General features: G+C 52.0%; 2 protein-coding genes and 1 long non-coding RNA gene across 8 annotated transcripts; 2 read left to right on the top strand and 1 right to left on the bottom strand.

Annotated features, from left to right (window-relative positions):
• Nucleotides 1-12: 12 nt before the first annotated feature.
• On the bottom strand, nucleotides 13-10,019 carry MLF2 (myeloid leukemia factor 2). Of its 4 annotated transcripts, XM_069785998.1 has the most exons (10): nucleotides 9,931-10,019; nucleotides 9,400-9,487; nucleotides 6,662-6,735; nucleotides 4,561-4,687; nucleotides 4,059-4,094; nucleotides 2,522-2,575; nucleotides 1,971-2,096; nucleotides 1,458-1,617; nucleotides 1,129-1,369; nucleotides 13-599 (listed from the first exon to the last, which is right to left on the bottom strand). In XM_069785998.1, exons 2-9 carry the CDS (start codon nucleotides 9,421-9,423, stop codon nucleotides 1,191-1,193), a joined length of 780 nt encoding a protein of 259 aa, XP_069642099.1. In that variant the 5' UTR covers nucleotides 9,424-9,487; nucleotides 9,931-10,019; the 3' UTR covers nucleotides 13-599; nucleotides 1,129-1,190. The 4 variants fall into 4 exon arrangements, with proteins under 4 accessions (XP_069642099.1, XP_069642102.1, XP_069642101.1 ...); XM_069786001.1 differs by lacking the exons at nucleotides 9,400-9,487; nucleotides 9,931-10,019 and adding an exon at nucleotides 7,453-7,471; XM_069786000.1 differs by lacking the exons at nucleotides 9,400-9,487; nucleotides 9,931-10,019 and adding an exon at nucleotides 6,948-7,090.
• LOC138685746 (uncharacterized) lies at nucleotides 7,257-10,352 on the top strand. 2 transcript variants are annotated; one of them, XR_011325174.1, is made up of 3 exons: nucleotides 7,257-9,068; nucleotides 9,126-9,185; nucleotides 9,413-10,352. It is a non-coding gene; the product is annotated as an uncharacterized lncRNA (long non-coding RNA). The 2 variants fall into 2 exon arrangements; XR_011325173.1 differs by having other exon boundaries at nucleotides 9,126-10,352.
• Nucleotides 10,353-13,918: 3,566 nt separating this feature from the next.
• Nucleotides 13,919-18,142, top strand: PTMS (parathymosin). Of its 2 annotated transcripts, XM_069786002.1 has the most exons (5): nucleotides 13,919-14,616; nucleotides 15,418-15,489; nucleotides 16,261-16,342; nucleotides 16,498-16,562; nucleotides 17,167-18,142. In XM_069786002.1, the coding sequence occupies exons 1-5, from the start codon at nucleotides 14,569-14,571 to the stop codon at nucleotides 17,215-17,217; spliced, it is 318 nt and encodes a 105-aa protein (XP_069642103.1). In that variant the 5' UTR covers nucleotides 13,919-14,568; the 3' UTR covers nucleotides 17,218-18,142. The 2 variants fall into 2 exon arrangements, with proteins under 2 accessions (XP_069642103.1, XP_069642104.1); XM_069786003.1 differs by lacking the exons at nucleotides 13,919-14,616; nucleotides 15,418-15,489 and having other exon boundaries at nucleotides 16,269-16,342.
• The last annotated feature ends 2,051 nt before the right edge of the window (nucleotides 18,143-20,193 follow it).

The following is a 20,193-nucleotide window of genomic DNA, read 5'->3' on the forward strand; positions in this document are numbered from 1 at the left end:
ATCCAACAATCCTTTACAGTTTGTTTCTTTATTCAGTAAACATCTAGTTACAAGTTTCACAAATTAAAAAAGTGGGGGAGCTGATTGAAGAGGGGTCAGGGGGGCCCACAGGCTGATCCAGCTTTTGTTCTGCTCCTCCCTTCTCTAACGCACACATCCTTCTGCTTCTCCATAGCTGCACCAAGGAGCAGGAAGGGAATCGAAGCCTCTGTCCCGGTGAGGGGACCGACACAGGGTTCTAGCAGAATTCCCTCATCTTTCTTTCCCAGGGGACTAAACACAAACTTCAGAACCAGCCCAACCCAGCACAGAAAGAGTGGAAAGGATGGAAGAGGCAAGGTGGCAGCTCCTCACGCCCACCACTACTGGCAGAAAGAACAGAACCAAGGGAGAGCAGAAAGGGAATGGGCAATTAACGCGTTCCTTGCACGTCAGTGAGATTCCCCACGCCCCACTGCAGCACCCAAATGGGGCAAAAAAGAGCAATGCAGAAGATTAGTTGCTTTGTTTCAATTCTTAAGTGGGAGGGAGGTTAATACTAAATTTGAGGAGGGTCCAAGTGGTGCTTTGAAGGGGCTTCAGAGTTTCACCGTCTGTACCTGGGCAGAAGGGAAACAGAGAACATACATAAAAAGAGTAAGCAGTGACTAGAAAGCAGCACAGAAGACAGATAGAGGCATGTTTAAACCTGATGTCTAGACATCAAAAAAAAGGAAAAAAGTCCCTTTTCAAGCACTAGATCGCATCCTAGTGAACCCTATTCAAAACACAGGAGAGCAGGCACCAGGATTGACAGCAAATGGTCTCTAAGTTCTATACAGTGACAGTATAAACACTCTACAGATTGCAATCCCACATCATTTCATACCATCTCAACCAGCAGTTAAGGCTGACACCACACTTCTTTGTTGATGACAAAACTAACTTAAACAGCTTCCACCTTCCCCTTCAGAACAGTATTTTCTCAAAATTCACATCCTCCCCTGCTCTCTAGATTAAGTGGGAAAACCCATTTCCAACCGACACTTCAAAATAATACAAGACTGGGGCAATGAAAAAAAAAAAATCATACGGCTAAGAGGCAACCACGCAGTGGAAGATGAGGAAAAAAAACCTGTTAAGACTTACAAGAGCGTGTAGGTAGATTTGGGGGTGGCCACGCTGCACCCCCCACAAGGTCTGCTCTGGGTTCACCAGTCATACCGACGGGACTGTCTGGAGGGAGAATCCTCAGGACCCTGGATCGCAAGACGAGTCCCTTCAGCCCGCCGGCCGCTGCTGCCTTCATGACGTCGGTAATCCAGGCCCCGCTGCGGTCGGAAACGGGACGTCTCTCGCCTCCACTCGTCATCGAATGCAGCTGCATCGCCTGTGTAAGGAAAGAACAAGCTCAGAGGGGGAGGAGGTGGGGAAGCGGCACCGGGGTTTGCTGGGAGGAGGACACGGGCAGTACTCACTCTCATCCATGTTGATGTAGTCCTGCCTCTCCTCCTGGTCCCCCGTGCGATGGTTCCGGGACCGCTGCATGATGTGGGCCCGCTCCCTGATGTGGTGTCCAATCGACATTTGTTCCAAGCCACTGTCCGAGTCCCTTACGGTCCGTCTAGTCTCACGGATCTGAGGGCAGATTCCCATGTAGGATCAATGTTTTAATTCCTTCTCCCAGCCCCATAAGGCACTCCGATTCTTGCCTGCAGTATTTCAGTCATGTTGCACTGCCACCACTCCCAGGATGTCAGACGCAACATAATGAAGAGGGAAAAATGGATTTCCCCCTGCCAGCACTTCCCATCCCCTCCCAGTGGCCCTCAGCATGGTTCAGTGAGTCACAACGCGCTCCGCGAACCGCAACTGACTGCAAAGCAGAAGTGCTGTGGGTGGCCAGCACTGAGCCACCGAACGAAGTCTATCCACCCACAGCAAAACCAGCAGCCTCGTGCTGGGAAGACGCACTGCAGTCTCCTCCTTACCCCGCCAGGTGCTGAACGCATCTCCGAGGTCTCCTGATAGACTTTGGGCCCGTCACCCAGGTTGGAATACGAGATGACAGTTGAGGAGGTAAACGTCTGGCAGTTAGCACCACTTGTCATATGCTCCTGCAAGAAGAAAAGGGGAATGGTATAAAGAAGGAATGGGAGGGAAGGAGAGATGGCAGTTAATTCTCTCTCTATACAACAAAGTAGGAAGAAATTACAATAGGAAGAATATAATCCCCATGGGTCCATCTTTCTGGAGAATACATCTTCCTGTTAAATTAATTCTTGTTTCTTGCTAAACAAGTCTACCCCCACACTTCCTTCCTCACCCATCTCTCCTCCCTGCCCTCAGAGGGTATGCCTCAGGAACAAGCTCTCTATCACCGAATCCCGGTCATGAAGCAAGGCTCACAGCCTCAGCCGCCTCGGCAGCCTGAGCACAGCCCATACCAAAAGAGCACAATAAGGTGGGAGACGATAGAGGGGACGGCAGAAGCACCCTCAGTACTCCCCTCAATACAGACTGGTTTATGGAGGGTTCTTACCATGTTTCCAATCATGTCGTTCATCATCCCAAACATATCTATAAAGCCACCTGCCTGATAAAAAGCAAAAGAGAACACAAGAATAGTCAGTTTGGAAAGATACAGGAGGAAAGAACAACAAACTATCTGCAAGGGACAAAAAAACCCGCTGCCTAAGAAGAAAAGCCTTGTTCTTTTCCCTTTCGTTCAGTAGTGCAGGAAAAAAACAGAATTTGGGGTTGCCGTTCTCTCAGGCTGCATTGCCACCGTGTTCTGGCTCTCCATATCTCTGGATACAGCAAAGGTTGTTCTTTTAGTTTGGGCCTGACTCCCGATGCACTGGGGTTTGCAAGTCCGGGCACTCAGCAAAGCTCAGAGAAAAAAATCTCAGGATGTGCACCAACAGTGATCTTAACCATAAGACAGTAGTCCTCGATGATGTTTTCACCTCATCACTGTCAAGTCTTAATTTAAACCACAAGGAAGTTTCCATTGATTGTATTCTTTCTAACATAATAACAAGTTTTCTTATTTTCCCTACAAACACCTGACTTTTTAATCTTGTAAACCTAAGGCTGCAGTAATATACTGGGCCAGCAAGTCCCACAGGTTAATTGTGCAATATGTAAACAAAATTACTATGTCAGTTTAAACTTGCTGATTTTTTTGTTTCCTTGAGTAGCCTCTTGTTCTCATCTCCAGCACAGCAGTACTCCCGCAGCATTATTATCCTTTGAAGTCTATCTGTTTGTATTCTTAATCCTTCCCTGAGCTACAACAATTCCAGGACACTTAGTCTCTTTCACTGAGGCAATCCTGCAGAGCAAGGCAGCTAAAGTTGCTGGATCTGGAATAACCTATTTCCACTGCATTATTTTAGTAGATGACGGAGATCAGCATGCTCTAAGCACAGTGCTTCTCACATACACACAGCCATTCTCATTCCAGTCCTGTTCACTTGAAGTATTCTGTTGGCTTCTCCATTCACCACCACTGGCAAAGGAGGTTGAATAATAACCTCTGCCTACTGATGTCCAAGTCTTTTCCTCACATCGTCACCATTCCTCCATTACCTCCAAACAGATCCACAGCTTCTTTTCAGACATATGAGGTTATTAAGAGACTATCTGCTCTTCCCGGGTATTAACTGTCCCAATTCCTATGAAATATTGTGCTGTAACAGCTTTAGAGCTCTTCTCTGGTCAAGCTGCAAATACAACCTCCCCCGCTCTCTCCTCTAAACAGCCCACAGACTAGATTAGAACATTAGAGGGGAAACAAGGGAAAGGCCTGAAGTCATATAGCAATGAGAGAGGTCCAAGAGAAACCAGCTGCCTCCAGTTCCAGTTCAATGCCCTCTTCCGTATTCCGTTTACTATAAATCTAGTGCTCATTCTCGTCTCTTCACACCTTCCCACCCTCACTACCCATTAGGATAGATGGTCTTGCTCACAGATGGCTACATTTTAGCACTGACTGCACAGAGCGCTGATGAATATCTGTATGGAGCCACTACTTGGAAAGCCTCTAATTTGACCCAGACAAACAGAGAACTTACCATGCCAAGCATCCCAAAGGGTGAAACAGCTCCTGCCTGCCAGGACAACAGAAAAACAGAACAGAGAATGACCTTGCAACAGCCAAACACTAGATCCTCCTCAGAATACCCTCATCCTTCTCAGAAACAGAACTGAGAACACTCAGGCCCAACAAACAGATCAAGAAAGTGCCCCACAGACTCGTGGCGGTTCAAACGGTATCATCCTTAACAAACCAGACAGAAGGTGATGCTCCTAAGTTTCTCCCAGTTATATTGATTTATGCCCTTGAGAAATAACACGTATTTCTTCCCCTCCGCCCATTCAACCTTGAATGCAGTTGCGTTCAATGTATTAATGCAGGTGGAGTAAAGAAAAGGACAAGACCACCACTGTTTTAGTGATTAATTCTGCATCCACCATCTGTGTGAAGGCAAGGGGCATGCCCAACCCAGTAATGGTGCAAGACAAAAGCTATCAAGGCAGTTTGAGAAATCCTATCCTGTACTCAGCCCCTCTTACCTGCATCCTACGGCCAGCCTGGCGTGCCCCAGGTGTGGTCCCATCAGTGATGCCAAGGAGTGGGCCGAACCCAAAACTTCCAGAAAGCATGCGGTTCATGTGCTGCCGATGGATGGCAAAAGGGTCCCTTTCAGAAAGGTTGAGAGAACAACGGTGAGGAAAGAATGACAGAAGACAAAGCCCCACATAATCCACCCATTCTGACTTTGAGTTTCTCTTATGTAACTGTACATTCCTTTCCAAGCTGAAAATCCAGAATGCCAAGAACTCAGTGTTGCTTATGATGATCCTTGGGGCTGGAAGGGACCTCTGGATCCCATCTGAGTTCTTGTAATAGAAGGTACTACAGCACAGAATCCCTCTCAGGCACTAAGTGATGTCTGCTCAGAAGTAGTTTGGTGTTCTGCTCCCACTAATGCTTTAGGGCCAAGCACAGCCAAGGCTGTTCCAGAACCTCACTGCTCTAACAGATGAAAGCCACTTCTCAGATCTGCTGTCCATGTACCCTCATCATTTCATACTCATTTCCTCTTGTGCCATCAAAACCCTTAACATTAACAGCTCTGCAAAACAATCAAACCCTTCTAGAAGAGCAGTTCTTTATTTTGCAGGGAGGTCCTCGAAGACCCTCTCAGCTGCAAAGACAGGACTACACTTAACGGCATCAGAGAGCATGCGATCCTAGATACCGTCCTCTCGCCCCTCCACGTACCCGTGCACAAACACACTCAAATGCAAGACTGAAGCCTCCAGAATGGACTGTATGGCCTGACACTGTGTGACATCCCTTTGCCCCAAGTAATCTTCAGCTGCTGTTTTCCTACAATGGTACGTGTACACCTGTCAAGAGGCTGAGACCACATACAGCTTTTGCAGATCTGAGAGGGAAAGGGAACAATAACTGGGGTCCCTAACTGGTTTTCCTTTCTTTCCTTCTTTTGCAGCCTCCACTTTGAGGGCTGTACGCATTCACACATGCTGGAGAAGCAAGGAGAGAAAAAAGGAGAATAAGGACAAACGGTCACAAGACACAGCGGCCACAGTACAAAAAGTCTGGGAAATACCATAGCATTTTTTGGCACATCTTATAGTCTGCACTTATCCCTCCTGAGCATGAATAACCTCAACAGCACAGAATAATCCTGAGATCACAAAAGCACCTACTACAAACCAATACTTTTCTGTCTCTACTAGAAATGCTTCCCGTAATAAAAGCTAGACTCGTACCCGCCACATCAATGAGAACACAAGTCATTCTGTGACTAAGTGGGACATCAAGGTCTCCTCTCCTGCTAATCTATTTACAGCTGATAAAGTTCTTGCTTATTACCAATTTTGTAAGGAAAAACTTGACTTTATTCTTCTACGTAAATTAATTCTACCAAATTTCTAGTAGTGCCGTGCTTAACATAATCAAATTCTTACTGTATTACAGTCTATCCCTTATCTGCTTTGGCAAGGACTGCCAACATAGCTTCACTGCCAAAATTTATCGATAGCATCCAATTTCTGGACTGCGGACAGAAACAAAAACATTCAGTAAAAGGAATCCCAGGAAGACTTCTTGGGGCCTTTGCTAGATTTCAAGACTCGTATTTCAAAACTACTTGTTGCCTTCTCTTTACTCATTTCCTTGCAACTTGACAACTACTTTAGCAGTCTTCTCCAGCTCCATTAATGATTTCCTGTGCAGCACAGCAACAAACACTAGACGGAACAGTATATATTATCTATCTGAACTGAAATCCTACTTTGCATAAGGAAAAAAAAAATCCTTACGCAATGAAAAAGATCAGGTATTCCAGCTCTCTCTTCCTCAGACAGTTGCAATGCTTTCTGGCCTACTTTATTTAATTATGCTTTCCTCCAAGACCATGCTCTAGTATTGCAGAAATCAGACCGACGCGAACCAGGTTATTCCCTGCGCTGCCCCTGAAGGGAATGTTTGTTATTTTTCTCCAGACAGCTGCGTTGCGCTATTTCCCGCAGCCCAGAAGGCCCTTTGCCCGCCTATTCGGACGGGAGGGTAGCCCCCGCCTCCCCCAGGGGATGATCTGTGTCCCTCCAGCCACCCCCCGGGAGGATGCCCAGCTCGACTCACATAGCAAACATGGGGTCCTCCGGCTCGCCATCCCTCATCAGCCGGAACATGCTTCCCTCGGTCGGGGGCGGCCTCTGCGGAGGGGAGAGGGGGGGAGTGAGCACAACCCAGGCCGAGGGCGGCGAGGGGGCGAGCAGCGGAACCTGCCGCCATCCCCCCCTCCCTCCGCATCGCCCCCATCCCGGGCAGGTGATGGCAGCGCTCCCCCGCGCCGCGCCATAGGCCGCGACTCCCCCCGCCCCCCCCTTCCTCCCCCGTCGCGGCCCTCCCGGTCCCCTTCCCCTGCCTGCCTGCCGGTGGGTGCCGAGCGGCGGGCGCAGCCCCTTCCCCTTCCTTCGGCGGCAGGAGGAGGCCTGCGGACCGATCACGCCTCCGCTCCCATCGCGGCCTGGGACCGCGCTCGTCCCCGCCGCCCCGCCCGCGCCAGCCGGCTCGCTCCGCGCATGCGCGACCGGTCCGCGCGAGGAGGTGCTTACCGGGGGAGAGGGGGAAGGAAGCGGGGGAGCCCCGCCCCTCGCCGACGTCACCGCGCGCGCCCCTACAGCCGGGAAGGGCGGCTCGGCAGAGCGCCCCCTGGCGACACCCCCGCGGCGGGGGCCGCCAGACCGAACCGCCGCCGCAACCGGCCCCGGTGGGTGCGGGAGCGGCGGGGTGCAGCGAACGCCACCCGCGCCGGCGTAACCGAGAGAGCACGGAACGGCCTACGGGCAGTTATTAAACGGGGAAGGGTGCTTTGTTAAACCGGGTTGCGGGTCGTCGCGGCCCCGGGGGGAAGCCGCCGGGAATCGTACCCGGTGCACCTACACCACCCATCCGTGGGGTGACCGGCTCCGTCGCCGCCCCCGGGGAGTGCCGGTTGCCTTCTGGTACTGCCGGCTGGAAGAGACCGGACTGAGTCATTCCAGCCCGAGACCAGGGGCACGCTTCCTCAGGGATGTTTTTGTCGACCGTCGCATCCTGCCCACTGCGTGCGGGAGCCAGGCGAAACCCGTGGCCAGAGGACTGGAAAGAGCAGGTTGCAAGATGTGGTTGAGAGTTGTGGCAGGAGCCACGTCCTTGGATTTCGGAGTCTGACGGAGGAAAACGACCCGGTGGCGTGCTTTATGTGGTGGGATGAGTAGGGGACTTGGCAACAGTTCTTGCTACAGCGGGTCTCAAAACTGCTCGGTGTCCAGAAAGAACAGAAGACCTCTCAATGGAGGCCCGTGTCTGGGTGTACGGAGAAGGCTCTTCAGATGTCCCCCCCCGTATCCAGTATGTGCATTCTTCGGAGGATGAAACTCACATCCACAGCGACAGGGAAGCTGTGGATAGCACCATGGTGCAGGATCGCGGGGTGGAGATGGATCCCACGGGCAGGGCGTGGGCAAAGCAGCGACAAACCGCTCGGGCAGTGCTCCTTAGGGAGGCTGTTCGTGGGTGAGCTGCTGAAACACGCTCCTGTCACCAGCTCAGAGCTGGTCTGTGAGCACTGGAGTTCATACAGAGCCTCTGCTGACACCGCCTCAGCCTTTCTGCCGCTTCTTCTGCAACCCTGAATCATCCTTCAGAGACCTCCGGTCTGGAAAGCCTTTCCTGATCGGTGTGTTTTCCTTTTGCTCCGAGGCTCTCCTGATGTTTGAGTGGAGTTGACCTCGAGTGGCAGGATTCCAAGGCAGGTAAAGAGCTTCTTGGGCAAGAACGTAAACATCTCTTTTTCTTTTTTTCCCCCGATCTGGGATAAAATGACTTGCTGTCCCCCAGATGCCAGTGATCCTCCCACTCCTGAAATGTCCTAGAGATGGTAAGACTCCCTCAGTTTTTTCCAAATACTCAAGTCAGGCATTGCTGCCTTCCAAACACAGAGATAGGGAAGGAATAGAACAGAGTCTGGAACAAGTACTGCTTTGCAGATCCTGTTTCTGTCCCTAATGCTGCTCCTCTGCAGGTGGCCTGCGACCCAAAGGGCTGACTTTATGAGACTGGAGGCTGAGGCTGTCAGTCTCACTGGGTATTTCTGTAGCCTTACAGGCAGTCCTTACACCTGATGAACCTACGTTACCAAAGACCACGTTACCAGTGGTATTGCCAGCTCAGCAAATCACGAGGGAATCTAGCTTGCAAAGAATTGTGCTGGTGGCAAATGCTGGGCGAAACCCTGGAAGGAGGAATTGGAAACACAACCTTTTTCTGGAACACGGACAAGCCCACAGTTCCGAGGAATGCAGAAGCTGCCTTAAAGCACTGTTTATAGGAGAGGTTTCTCACCACGCTATGTCTAACGTGCACCAAGGGGATGGCCATTTGCTACGTTAGAATAACGAAACACGTGGGGGCATGAATGAGAAGCAAGACTCCCATCTTGCTCCTCTCCCACTCTCTACTTAGGCTGCTTCTGTTTTCGTCACGAATAAAAGCTGTTAACTATGTCTTTCCGTTTCCTTTTTTTTTTTTTTTTTTTTAAGCTGCCCAGGTTGTGCTGGAGGCAGTGGGGGATGCGAGGGGAAGGGGAGGATGAAGGAGCTCAGCAGGCAGCCAGGAGGAGGTGAGCAAAGGGCAAAATGGAAGAGGGGTGAATGGCACCCACTGCCATCAACTCCACCTTCTCCCGCCTACCGCCGGCTGCTGCCAGGCAGCCTCCCCCCCTCAGCGGCACCATCGGCCAAAGGGGCAGCCACGGTGGAAGCGTTTTAAAAGCAAACTGAGTATCACGTGGTGAAGGTAAATAAACAGTACGCTGAAAAATCATGCCTTGTTACCTGCTGCTTCCAGGGACCGATCATTTTGGCCAACGAGAGAGAAACAGCTTCTTAATGCGTCCAAATGTTCCAGGGCCCCTGTGGACGCCTGTAAGACAAAGAAATCCTCGTTATCAGAAGTCAGAGCTACCCACAGCCATTTCCTCATTGGTTCCCTTCACCTGTGCCTCTTACGTAATCCTCACCCAACAACTAACTCTGACCTCAGATGAAGGGCACCCTGAGTGAAGGACAGCTCTGATTTGATCCTCAAACGTGACAATTCGTATTTGGGATGCTAGAGCCAGCTTGTGGTGGCTGCAGCTTGTGTTGCACGGCAGCGATTACTTTCAGAATATTTTGCTCGTGTTAAGATTGTGTCTGTCATGCTGTGACTGAGAACCACGACCTCCATCTGTGCTGTGTTAGCAAAGAGAGGTTCACGAAAATCATGATTGAAAACCTCCCTCCCCTTTCTGGTCTTCTGACAGGCTGTGTCACCCCTCGTCACTCCCTTCTACTCCTCTTGCTTCCTCTCGTCACGTTACCTACCCTGCTTCCCAGCCCTCCACAGTGCTTATTTAAATGTGTTGCCTCTCAGGAAGCCATTTCCCTATGCAAAGTTGGCCGGTGGTTGAATTCTTGGGTACTTCCTCTTGACTTCAGGATACAGCATCATGAAAGAAGAAGAAAACTGATTATCTGCCTGGATTTTTAATGGACACAGGGCAGAAAGATGAACAGTGTGGATTAAATACATAAACGCATTCAAACACATGCCCTCCGCATATTGAGATTCTGCTAGTTTCACTGTAAGTGAAAGGACAGATACTCTGTGTCTGAATTTATGTAAATCTAAGAAAAGTTAATGCAAATACACAACCTTCCACTCTTTTGTTGTTCAGCAAACAGTTTGGAAGAGTTTCAGAACCACTTATGAGTTAGTTCACAAAATAAAATTCTTGAAATAACCAGTATTGTGTTTTGCTTTTGCTCAGAAAATGGCTCAGTTACTTCAGCCTTCAAAATAAACAAAAAGTCCCGTCCCCCCACAACAGAGTACAGTGACAAGACTAGCAAGGTATTAAAACAAAACACCTAAATATTTGCTTCTAGGTGCATGCATCCTTCATGTGCTAGAAACAGAAAAAAACATGCCATGCGTGAAAGCCCAGACACATATGCAAGCACACGGTCACGAATGAAGACATGCACATGCAAGCTTAACACATGCCTTGGTAGAGAAGTACCATACTTCCTATACTTACAAAAGTGAATGCATGTAACAGAGGGAAAATATCACCACCGTACACAAATAGGTAGGTACTGCATCTAAACACATGCACACACACCTGCATAAACACAAAGCACAAACAGGGTACAGCACAAAAACTTTAACTTTTTGTATGGAGAAAATTACATTCATGTTGTTGTTGGGGCTGCAGGCAGGCAGGGATAGTATCTGTCTATGTTCCCAAACAATGATATATCATGTAACTTCTGTACCTCCCTCATTTTTGTCTTTCAGAGGCCATTAAGACTCCGAAAAGGATGGAATATATTCTGCTGAGTTAGCAAAGCAACTTGAGGCAAAGATTACGGAACATACTGAAAAGGGACTCGCATCCACAGACCGCACAATGAGTATACTCACATTTGCAACGAAGGGGAAAACACAGATGGGAGAGGGAAGAAGAGAAAAGTTGCAAATTGATCTGGCAGACGAAATGCAGAGTGGCACAAATCAGATGGAGGAGCAGAAGACACAAGGAAGAGTTAAGTGAGACAGTTAAGGGATGCCCTTGGGGCTTGAGCAAAGCAGCTGCACACTAGAAGGCAAGAGAATCTCACCATCAAGATCTGAAGGGCAAGAAGAGTTGGGATGCAGAAATGGGCATGTCACAAGGCATGAGGAAGAGTTTCACACCAGATTTAAGGGGAAAAATATAGCTGATACAGGCATGCAGGGCAAAATGGGACAGGTGGAAAAAGGCTGGGGGGGCACGAGATGAATTTTGTAGCTGGCATAAAGGATGTCGCAAAGAGAAGCCAGGGTAAGGGCCACGGGAAGAATGCTGCCAAGAACACAGGTAGGAGGCAAAAGTTGAGAAGCAACAGATGAGGGTAACAATTGCAAAGAGGCTATGGTGGGGAGCGTGGAAGGGAAAATGTGAGGCTGCACACTGCAAGTGCTGGGGTGGAAGGGAGAGGTCACAGGCGGCACACCAGTTTGCAGAGCTGACCAAACGGCCCCATCCTACAGGTTGCTGGAAACACACTTCCCTTACACAAACAGGTGTTTGTCTATTTGCATCTGTGGGTGCGCTGTCTGTGTCAAGAAGGCGCGTTGGGCACAGCGACATCGCTGAATACAATCGTTGCTTTCTCCCCTCTAGGATGTTGTGTCAAAGCCTGTTTGGGCATTAACATGAAAATGTCTCTGCCAGGGGATGCGTGCTGGTGTAGTTTTGCATTTTCAGTAGCTGAGCCTCTGAAGGAAAAAGGATAAAAAACCTGGACTGGTGAAGAGAACAGCAGAGCCACGAGCCACGCGTCTCCTGACAAGCAGAAGCAGAGAGGAACAACATCTGGCCACTTTATAGATGTTTTGGCTCATATTTTTGGGTGTAGGTCCAGAAATTAAGATTTTCCTCTTGCAGAAGAGAGGGATAAAAAAGGGGGTACTTGAACACTGATAGCAGCTAGACCTGAGAAATTGGCCAGAGGGGCTTTGTGAAACAGTAGGGGGAAAAAAAAAAATTAATGCATGCATTTTCATGATTTGTTATTTTGGTACTAGCCTAGATCTGTGTGTCTGGGTTACATGACAATTTCTTTGGGGCAGGCACTATGCACTGTGTGTAGCTAGGAAGAACATAGATTTAGATCATGAGAGAAACAGCCGTAGCTGCAGGGGAGACGGGATGACAAGGTGGGGACTTCCTACGTCCCTGTCACACAGATTACAATTTATCCAATCTCTTTCATACTTTCCTTCAGGAGATATGTACTTATCACCCTCCCTGTTCCACAAGTACCAACTGCTTTTTCTATTAAATGCTCAAACTGAAACACATTCCATTAAACTCAGAGCACCAGTTTTAAATCCTGACTTTGCACAGTGGCTTACTGAGTTTGTATCAGAAAGACAAGAAGGGCTTGTGTGCCTAAACACATTTTCCAACCAGATGGCTTAATAACCTTGCCTTGTACCTGTGAGAATGGCTGTGTACACGTGTACATCCATATGTACTCATGTGCACGCTTAGTTTTATATGTAGGCTTGCAAATGCATGCAGATTTTTTGTGCGTGCCTGTGACTAAGAGTGGGACAACATAAATCTTCTGGGAAAGGTAAAGGGAATTTAGTCATCCCGGTCTGCTCAAGCTGATAAACAATGGTCTGAAGCACGGCTATAGGAACATCTGTTTAGTTAGCAACAAATCCCCGCGGCTGCAAGACACAACCTGCCGTTCTGCAGAAAGGACCTGTGCTTAAAAGGAGACTCAAGAGCTGGGCGGTGACCCTTCTCAGTGGGCTCCCCCCCTGCCCAGAGGCAATCGCCAACGCCTCCACAGCCGGTGGGGGCCGGGAAGAGCCCGGTTTCCCAGGCAGGCGGCAGGCGTCAGTATTGCACGCCCTAAGCTGCCTGGCTGAGCCACCGCTCACCGCCAGAGCCAGGAGGCCAAACCAGCAGTGGGCAGTTTGAGCTGCCCTCACCAAAGAGCATCAGCAGGCCATCACAGCAGCACTGGGGAGGGGCGAGCTCACAGGTGCCCTGGCCCTAACACCTGCCATGCTACCATGGAGTAGCACACAGAGCTGAGAACACAGAGGCACGGCCCTGCTCACACCACCTAGGCCTCCCCACTTTAAGTGCCGGAGGCAGGCAACGCCTGCACCCCACGCTGCCTGGCTGCTTCAAAACAGTCTGCTTCAGGCCACTCTCCTCACAAACCACCCCGGACACCAGCCAGGACCCCCCAAAAAGGGAGCACCCACAGAAGGGGAGGCTGAACCCAAGCAGAAGCCCACAGGCCGGGGCGCGGCCCACCACCGCCTCACACCCTCGCCTGCCCCACCGCCCCACGTGCCAGCGGCCCCTCCCGCCTCACTGCAGCAACCATCCCTGCAACCCCCCCTCTACACACACCCTGCCAGCAGGCTTACCCGCGGCAGCCAATAGGAAACCTGTTGCCAGGCGGACGGCTCATTTGAATAGCCCAATCGGGCGCCCACCCATTAGTCCCTCCTTATATGGGGAACGGGGATGCGCTCTCTTAACCCGCCTCGCCGACGCGCGCAGGAGCCGGACCCCGCCCTCTTCCCTCCGCCGCGCGCGCCTCGAGCGCGGGAAAAGTCAGCCTTCGCCCCGCCCCCAACGCGGCGGGTTCCCGGGGGGAGGGGGAGGGAGGGCCGCGGGGCGGGAGCGGGAGCAGCCCCGCCGCCGGGAGCGCTTCCAACGGGCGGGCGGGCAGCTGGAGTGGAAAATTCCAGGCAGGAGGCCGCGTGAGCCCCGCCGTCGCCAGCCCTGCCCTCCCACACGGCCCCGTAAGCACCGCTCCTCGCCCATCCCCGGGTTCCTCCGGGAAGGGGCGGCTCCCCACCCCTCACTCCTCCGCCCGGCCGTGCTGCAGGGGCGGTGGGGCAGAGGGGCTCGGTTCTCCCTCCCCCTCATCCCCAGGCAGCGCCTGGTACCGCTGCCTAGCGGTTCGGCGGGAAGAAGGGAGCGGGGATTTCGTCCTTCGCGCCCCCGCCTGGCCTCGACAGGCCGGGCGGCGCCGGAGGGGGGGGGGAAGCGGCACCTTCGCGGGGGGTTGCGGTGAGCCCCCGGGCGGCCGCCGGCTCTTGTGAAGCGCCGAGCGCGCATTGTTCTGGCGGCCGCGCTCTCCGCGGCGCGGCCCGTCCCTCTCCCCTCCCTCCTCCTCCTCCGCCTCCCGTCCCTCTCCCCTCCCTCCCCAGGTCCCTCCTTCCCTCGTCACCGGGCGGTGTATAAATCTCCTTCCCCGGCGTATCCCCCCACCGCGGGAGACCCTGGTACTTTGGCCCCCGGGGCGGGAACCCGCCGCCTCCGCATCGCCGGGACTTTGCGCTCCCGCCGCTTCAACACTCAACCCTTCCACCCCGGCTCCTCACTCTTCTTTCCCGCGGGGCTCCCTCGCACCGGCCTCTTCCCTTCGCTACCCGGGATGTCGGAAAAACGCGTCGAGGAGGTACCGGCGGAGCTCAGCGCTAAGGTGAGGCACCCTCCGCCGCCGCCTATCCCCTCCTTTCGCCACAGTCGCCCCGTTCCTGACAGGGACGGCGGGGCGGGGGGGGGGGGGGGTGTAAGGGGCACCGATCGCCTCACGGCTGGGGCCGCGCGCGGACGGCGTCTGAAGTACCCGGCCGGTGGGGGGAGCGCGCGCGCGCGCGCGCGGGCCGCCCGGCCAATGGGGGGGGAGGCGGGGGGCGGGGCGGGGGGCGCGAGCGCCCCCCGCCCCGCTCCCCGCCTCCCCCCCCATTGGCCGGGCGGCCCGCGCGCCGGGCTCGGCTCGACTCGGCTCTGCTCGGCTCGACTCGGGGGGGGGGGAAAGGGCGGGAATCGCGCCGGCGGGTCTCCCGTCAGGGCGGGAGGACGGCAGAACCGTTTAAGGGGAGACGGTTTAACGGTGACGGGGGGGGGCGAGGTGGGCGGAAAGTTGTATTGGACACAAAGCGCGGGTCCTGCGGAGGGGGGGGAGAGGGGGTGGAAGGGCCGGAAACGCCTCGATCTTACGGACAAGGTTCTTTAAAAAAAAAAAAAACAAAAAACACCCCACCATTAAAACTCTTCCGTACTTCTGGTTTCCACATGCGCGCGGTCTAAAAGTAGCTCTGACGCGTTTTCGTTGCTTTTTTTTTCCTTTGTCAGGGCGGGCAGATTTAACGCCTAATACGTTTTCTCTCCTCACCGTTAACTCTGCATTTCCTCTAAACCCTCTTTGTTTAAGCATCCCCGTCTTTTTTATTTTCTTGCCGCTGACCACCGGAATGGTTTTTTCTCATCTCGTGTGTAGGAAATGAAAGAAAAGAAGGAAAAACTTGAGGAGAAAACAGTCCACAAAGAAAAGAAGAAGGAGGTAGTAGAGGTGAGGCCCTTCTGAGGGATTTGGAGGCGTCAGGGAGGGTTTTATAAGAGGTGGTTAGCCTGGCTCGCTTTGGGTAATGAATACGAAGGGAATGCGGGAGATTAAGAAAGAGGGCAGGCCGAGGGAGCTCATAAAGGAGAGGGGCAAATGAAGAGCGAGCTATAGGATAATTGTGGAGAATGAGCCTTGAAGGACTTGGCGTAGTCAGCATGGCCCAGCGAGAAGAAAAAAGCTCACAGAAGGGAATGGAGACAAGATCAAGTAGGAGTTAGGAGAAGGTGGCACAGGAGACATGGTCTTGCGCTCACTGAAGTATCCTGAGGTCCGTCAGCGGTATAAGTTGAAGAAGGTGGGGGGGAGGAGCAGTGATGAAGTGCACAGACAGATGAAGGTCAGAAGGGATCTGGAAGCAGATGTACTATGAGCATAGGCTAAGTCATTAGCCTGTAACCAGAGAGATGTTCTGATTGTTGGGATGGGATGGCAGCAGCTTGTCGGGATGTAAGCTTGTGGAAGTCAAGGGGGGTCATATTGGTGGGGAGGGACTGGAAGGATTGGGTTTGTAAAGAAGGCCAGTTGGGAGGAGGGTTTCAGCTGGGATGGTGGGAAGAACGGTGTCTGAGTAACAGTGCAGAGGTCACTCGATGCACATCTGAGACTGGAGCCTGAAGTGGCTGGAGCTGTGGAGATTGGTCTTGCACTTGCAGCAAAGAGCATATGGAAACGTCATCCTGATGCCCATTTCTGCTCTGCCCAATTTCTATCATTCAGGATGAGGAAAATGGAGCTGAAGAGGATGAGGAAGAGAATCCTGATGATGTGGATGAAGAAGAAGGTGGTGATGAGGATGAAGGTAGGAATAATTGGTATAGGCAGGGTGGGGGGAATCAGGCTGCGGGGAACAGATTATGGAGGGAGATTCCTTCTCTGAGCCCTCTGACTGTGAGATTACATTCCCTTAAATGCTACTTCAATTAATCTGCGATTTCCTCTCTTGCTTGTGCTTAGAAGGAGACGAGAATGGGCAAGAGCAGGATGGTCATGCAGAAAAACGATCTGCAGAGGAGGAAGAGGTGAGTGATAGTGTGAGAGTACTGGCAGCGAGAAGGAACTAGGTTACCTGCTGATCAAATCCATGCGGATGCCGCTGCTGAGCATCTCAAATTGGCCTTGGGTCTCATTGCTTCAGCAGCAGATGGGTAAACCAATCTGATGTGGCAAGGGGATAATGAACCCCTGTAGACTCCTTGTAGGATCCCGATCCTTCCACTAGCAGTCACGGTGCTGGGTGTTTGAGATTCAAGGTGCTTGAGGTTGTGCTGGGTGATGACCCCTCAAACACCCGTGACTTCTGGGCTTCAGGCCAGCAGATGGACTTGCAAGGGTGGATCTTGGGGTGTGTCTGAAGCGATGTGAGCCTGGGCTTCTTAGACCTCCCAAAAGTAACAGCGCGGGTATCCCTCCAAATGGAGCTGTCCCCGTCTTAACCGTGAGCATCAACAGAACAGTTGTGTCAGGCACTCAAGGGTGCTTTAAAGAGGAGTGGATTTAGGGCGGGCCAAACAGATTTCCATATGGAGGAAGGAACAGCAGTAAGAATTTTGTGGAGAAATGACATGCCTCGGTGTGGTGACTGATGGTAACTCCTTTTTTTTTTCCTCTCTCTGTCCTACGTAGGATGAAGTGGATCCAAAGAGACAGAAGACAGAAAACGGTTCTTCAGCTTGAGTCCTCCCCTCCCATCTCCTCTGTTCCGTCCATCTCTCCTCCTCCATTCCAGCCTGTGCTTGCACTGTCCGTTAGCCTCTGGCTTCACACAATCTCAGATGAGGAAAGATTAGAAATGCTCTCAAACAGGGAAGACAGCAGTTTCCTCCTCACCCGAAGACCTAGCCCATCTGTGACATTCCCCAGCTGAAATTGTTCCAGTCCCCCACATCCCTTCAGCTGTGCCCCACTTAAAAATGATCCTCCTCCCTCAAGAATCTCATCGTTTTCCTGGGGCCCAGTACGTAAACTTGCCAGGCCCATGTGCCAGGCTTCTCACGTGGCAAGCACCTCTCCTTCCCTTTTCACTCGCCCTCCTTTTTTTGTCACTAGTACGACTGAGATTCTTGACAGCTTCTGCTCCCCAGACTTGCTGTCAGATTGTCCTCCCTGAGTCCAGGAGGCTGCGGGCACAGATCTCATGGTGCGTTTTCCAGTCCTAGGCCTCCTCTCATCTGCTTTCCCACTGAACCCCGAGAGATGAAGAAAAAGAATATTACAAGCAAATAATGGTTCTATTAAGCCACATACGGAGACAGAATTTATTTTAAGCTTTCTTTTTTTTTTTTTGGTCAAGTTTACATGACAGCAAGCTGGCCCTCATGAATTTTTCAGAAGGGTTGTTTTTATATACAAACTTCATCTGAACTGTGTATTTTTTTAATTTGGAGGCTTTTTTAAAAACAAATCAAGAGAGAAACAATTGGGGACCAAACTCTGATTTCCATTTTTTCCCCTTCAGATTTTCTGGTGACCATTTTTGTAAATTAAAGGCAATATAGCCACGGCATTTTCTATGGCACAGACATCACGAGGATGATAGATATAAATATATATATTGTTTTCAACTAGCACTGTAAATAAAAGCGTTTAAAAATATTTCAAACAGCTTGTGTGGATGGTTGTGTCTGTACATCTTAGGTTATGTTCCGATCGGATCGGTAGAAGTTAGTTTGCAGAAAGGCAGGGTGGCTTGACCGGCAGCGGGTAGAGAGGGGAACCCTAAGTTAGTCAAAAGACCTGTCTTAGTTATTCAAATGTCCCCCGCGTGCTGCAGACCGGGGTGCCTGGGTCCTGTTCCCTCTGCCAGGCGAGGGCACGGCACAAACGCAACGTAAAGCTCCGGGGCTGTCGTGAAGCCCTCGAAGCTGAAATGGGGCCTCGGCACCAGGTGACGGAGGTTCAAGAGAGGGAACCTGAGCCGCGGTGGTTAGACATGGCCAAGTGCTGCTCTAACCGTGCGCTGCCCTACGGCCTCCCTGCCCTGGCCGGCTTCAGGCACGGCCCGCGCAGCATCAGCCGCAGCAACGGGGAAGCGTTTTAAGAGGCGAGAGCTTCAGTTCTTTGTCCCACCAGCTGCCTGGGAGAGACCGGTCAAGCATTTGTCTTTTTTTATCTTTGCAGACCTTGAAAGCTGCTGTTAGCGGTTCTTCCTTTTTAAACTCGTACTTTGGCAATCGCGCAATGAGCCACCGAGACTGGGAGCTGTAAATAATACCAACTTTTGTCTGAGCATCAGTGGCTTTGTGCTTGTCCGACTGCAGCAAGAGATCGGATGCCAGGAGCGCCAACAGTTGCTTGTCTCTGGAGGGGCAAAGCGTCGACTGTCGTTTTCTCCAAATGTCTCCGTTTGGCTGCAGGACCGGCCCCGGGGCGCAGAGGGACACAAGCGTGGTGCAAAGGACGCAGATGCTGCCAAGCCCCTTCCCACCTACGGAGGTCTCTGGGGGCACGTGCCTGCCCAGTGGGATCTCACAGCACTGCGGGGTGCGGGTGCACCGCTGCCCCAGAACCCATTTTCTGGTGGACCCTCTGCTGGGTCTGGACCCATCTCGGTCCAAGGGCCACCACAGCCCTGGCGCTCCCACCCCGGCCCCTTCACTCCTTTCCATCTCAGTGTCAAGGAGGGGATTTGGGTCCTTCTCCTCCAGCGGCGACGGGCCTGGTTCAAACAGGTCCTGGGACATCCCCGTCTCCAGCTGGAGCCGCGCGCTGGGCTCTGCCTTCGGGGTCCTTTGCAGCGCAGTCGTTGCAGCCGTGCCCTCTCTGCCGCGTTCGCCGCGGCCCCGTCCCACTCCGCGGAGCTCCCTCGGCCGCTGGAGCCACGGCCGGTTAGGGTGCCGTCCCCCCGTGACCAGCGTTTCAAAAGCAGGTAGCTGCTGCCTGGGACTGACTTGCAGCGCCTTCCCCTGCTCCTGCCCGCCTTGGGCAGTGCGATCAATGCGCTGCTTCAACCTGCACCTATCTTCTAGCCGCGCTTCTGCAATTTTGTATTCCTACTATTGCTCCGTTTTGAAAAACGATGGATTCTGGTTTCTGTTCAAGATGATACTTTCACACTGGAGCAAGTCCTCAGGACTCCCCCAAACTTTCTGCTGAGCAGTCATCTTTTACTGTTCGGTACCGAAGATAAGTTATTAGCGGATGATACAGTCTCTGCAGAGGCTGACTACAGTTTTCACGCTTCATCCCCACCACTGCAGCAGTGCCTGACCATGTGTAGTGAAGAATGTACTTGCCAATGAGATAATGCCATCTCTGCTTTCTGTGTGGATGCAACACCAGTACCTCTGGCTCTATCCAGCCGGTCACCCAGAAGGAGGTGAGGCAGCACCCGATCGTTAGGCCAGCACTAGCAATGTGAGCAGCCATCCCTCATCTCCTCTGAGCGAAACACTGCAGGACAGAAGGAAGTGACAAAGGGCTGCCAGCCAGGTTCCCCATGTCTCTATGGACCCCTTCACTCCACAGCTTCTGCTAGTTCTTCTGTCTTACTCAGATTTATTGAACACCTTTGTCATCATCTATGCAGAGTTAGAAGATACAGCTACAGATGCAGAAACAGTTAGAAGAATATTTGCTTTGGTATTTTTTCATCCGGGTGACCTGCAGGACACCATCACTGACTTGAGTTGAGGGCTACAGATAACACAATGG

This window comes from Haliaeetus albicilla, chromosome 6, assembly GCF_947461875.1.
Source record: "Haliaeetus albicilla chromosome 6, bHalAlb1.1, whole genome shotgun sequence".
Taxonomy (NCBI): domain Eukaryota; kingdom Metazoa; phylum Chordata; class Aves; order Accipitriformes; family Accipitridae; genus Haliaeetus; species Haliaeetus albicilla.

Bases quoted from the DNA above. Each gene is read 5' to 3' on its own strand.
- MLF2 (XM_069785998.1), bottom strand. From the start codon at position 9,423: ATGATCGGTCCCTGGAAGCAGCAG. The intron at 4,095-4,560 runs GTAAGAGGGGCT...TTGTCCTGGCAG, and splicing joins AGGCTGGCCGTAGGATGCAG to GCAGGAGCTGTTTCACCCTT. The intron at 2,097-2,521 runs GTAAGAACCCTC...TTCTTCTTGCAG, and splicing joins ACGACATGATTGGAAACATG to GAGCATATGACAAGTGGTGC.
- PTMS (XM_069786003.1), top strand. From the start codon at position 16,271: ATGGAGCTGAAGAGGATGAGGAAGAGAATCCTGATGATGTGGATGAAG. The intron at 16,343-16,497 runs GTAGGAATAATT...GCTTGTGCTTAG, and splicing joins AGGTGGTGATGAGGATGAAG to AAGGAGACGAGAATGGGCAA. The intron at 16,563-17,166 runs GTGAGTGATAGT...TGTCCTACGTAG, and splicing joins GATCTGCAGAGGAGGAAGAG to GATGAAGTGGATCCAAAGAG.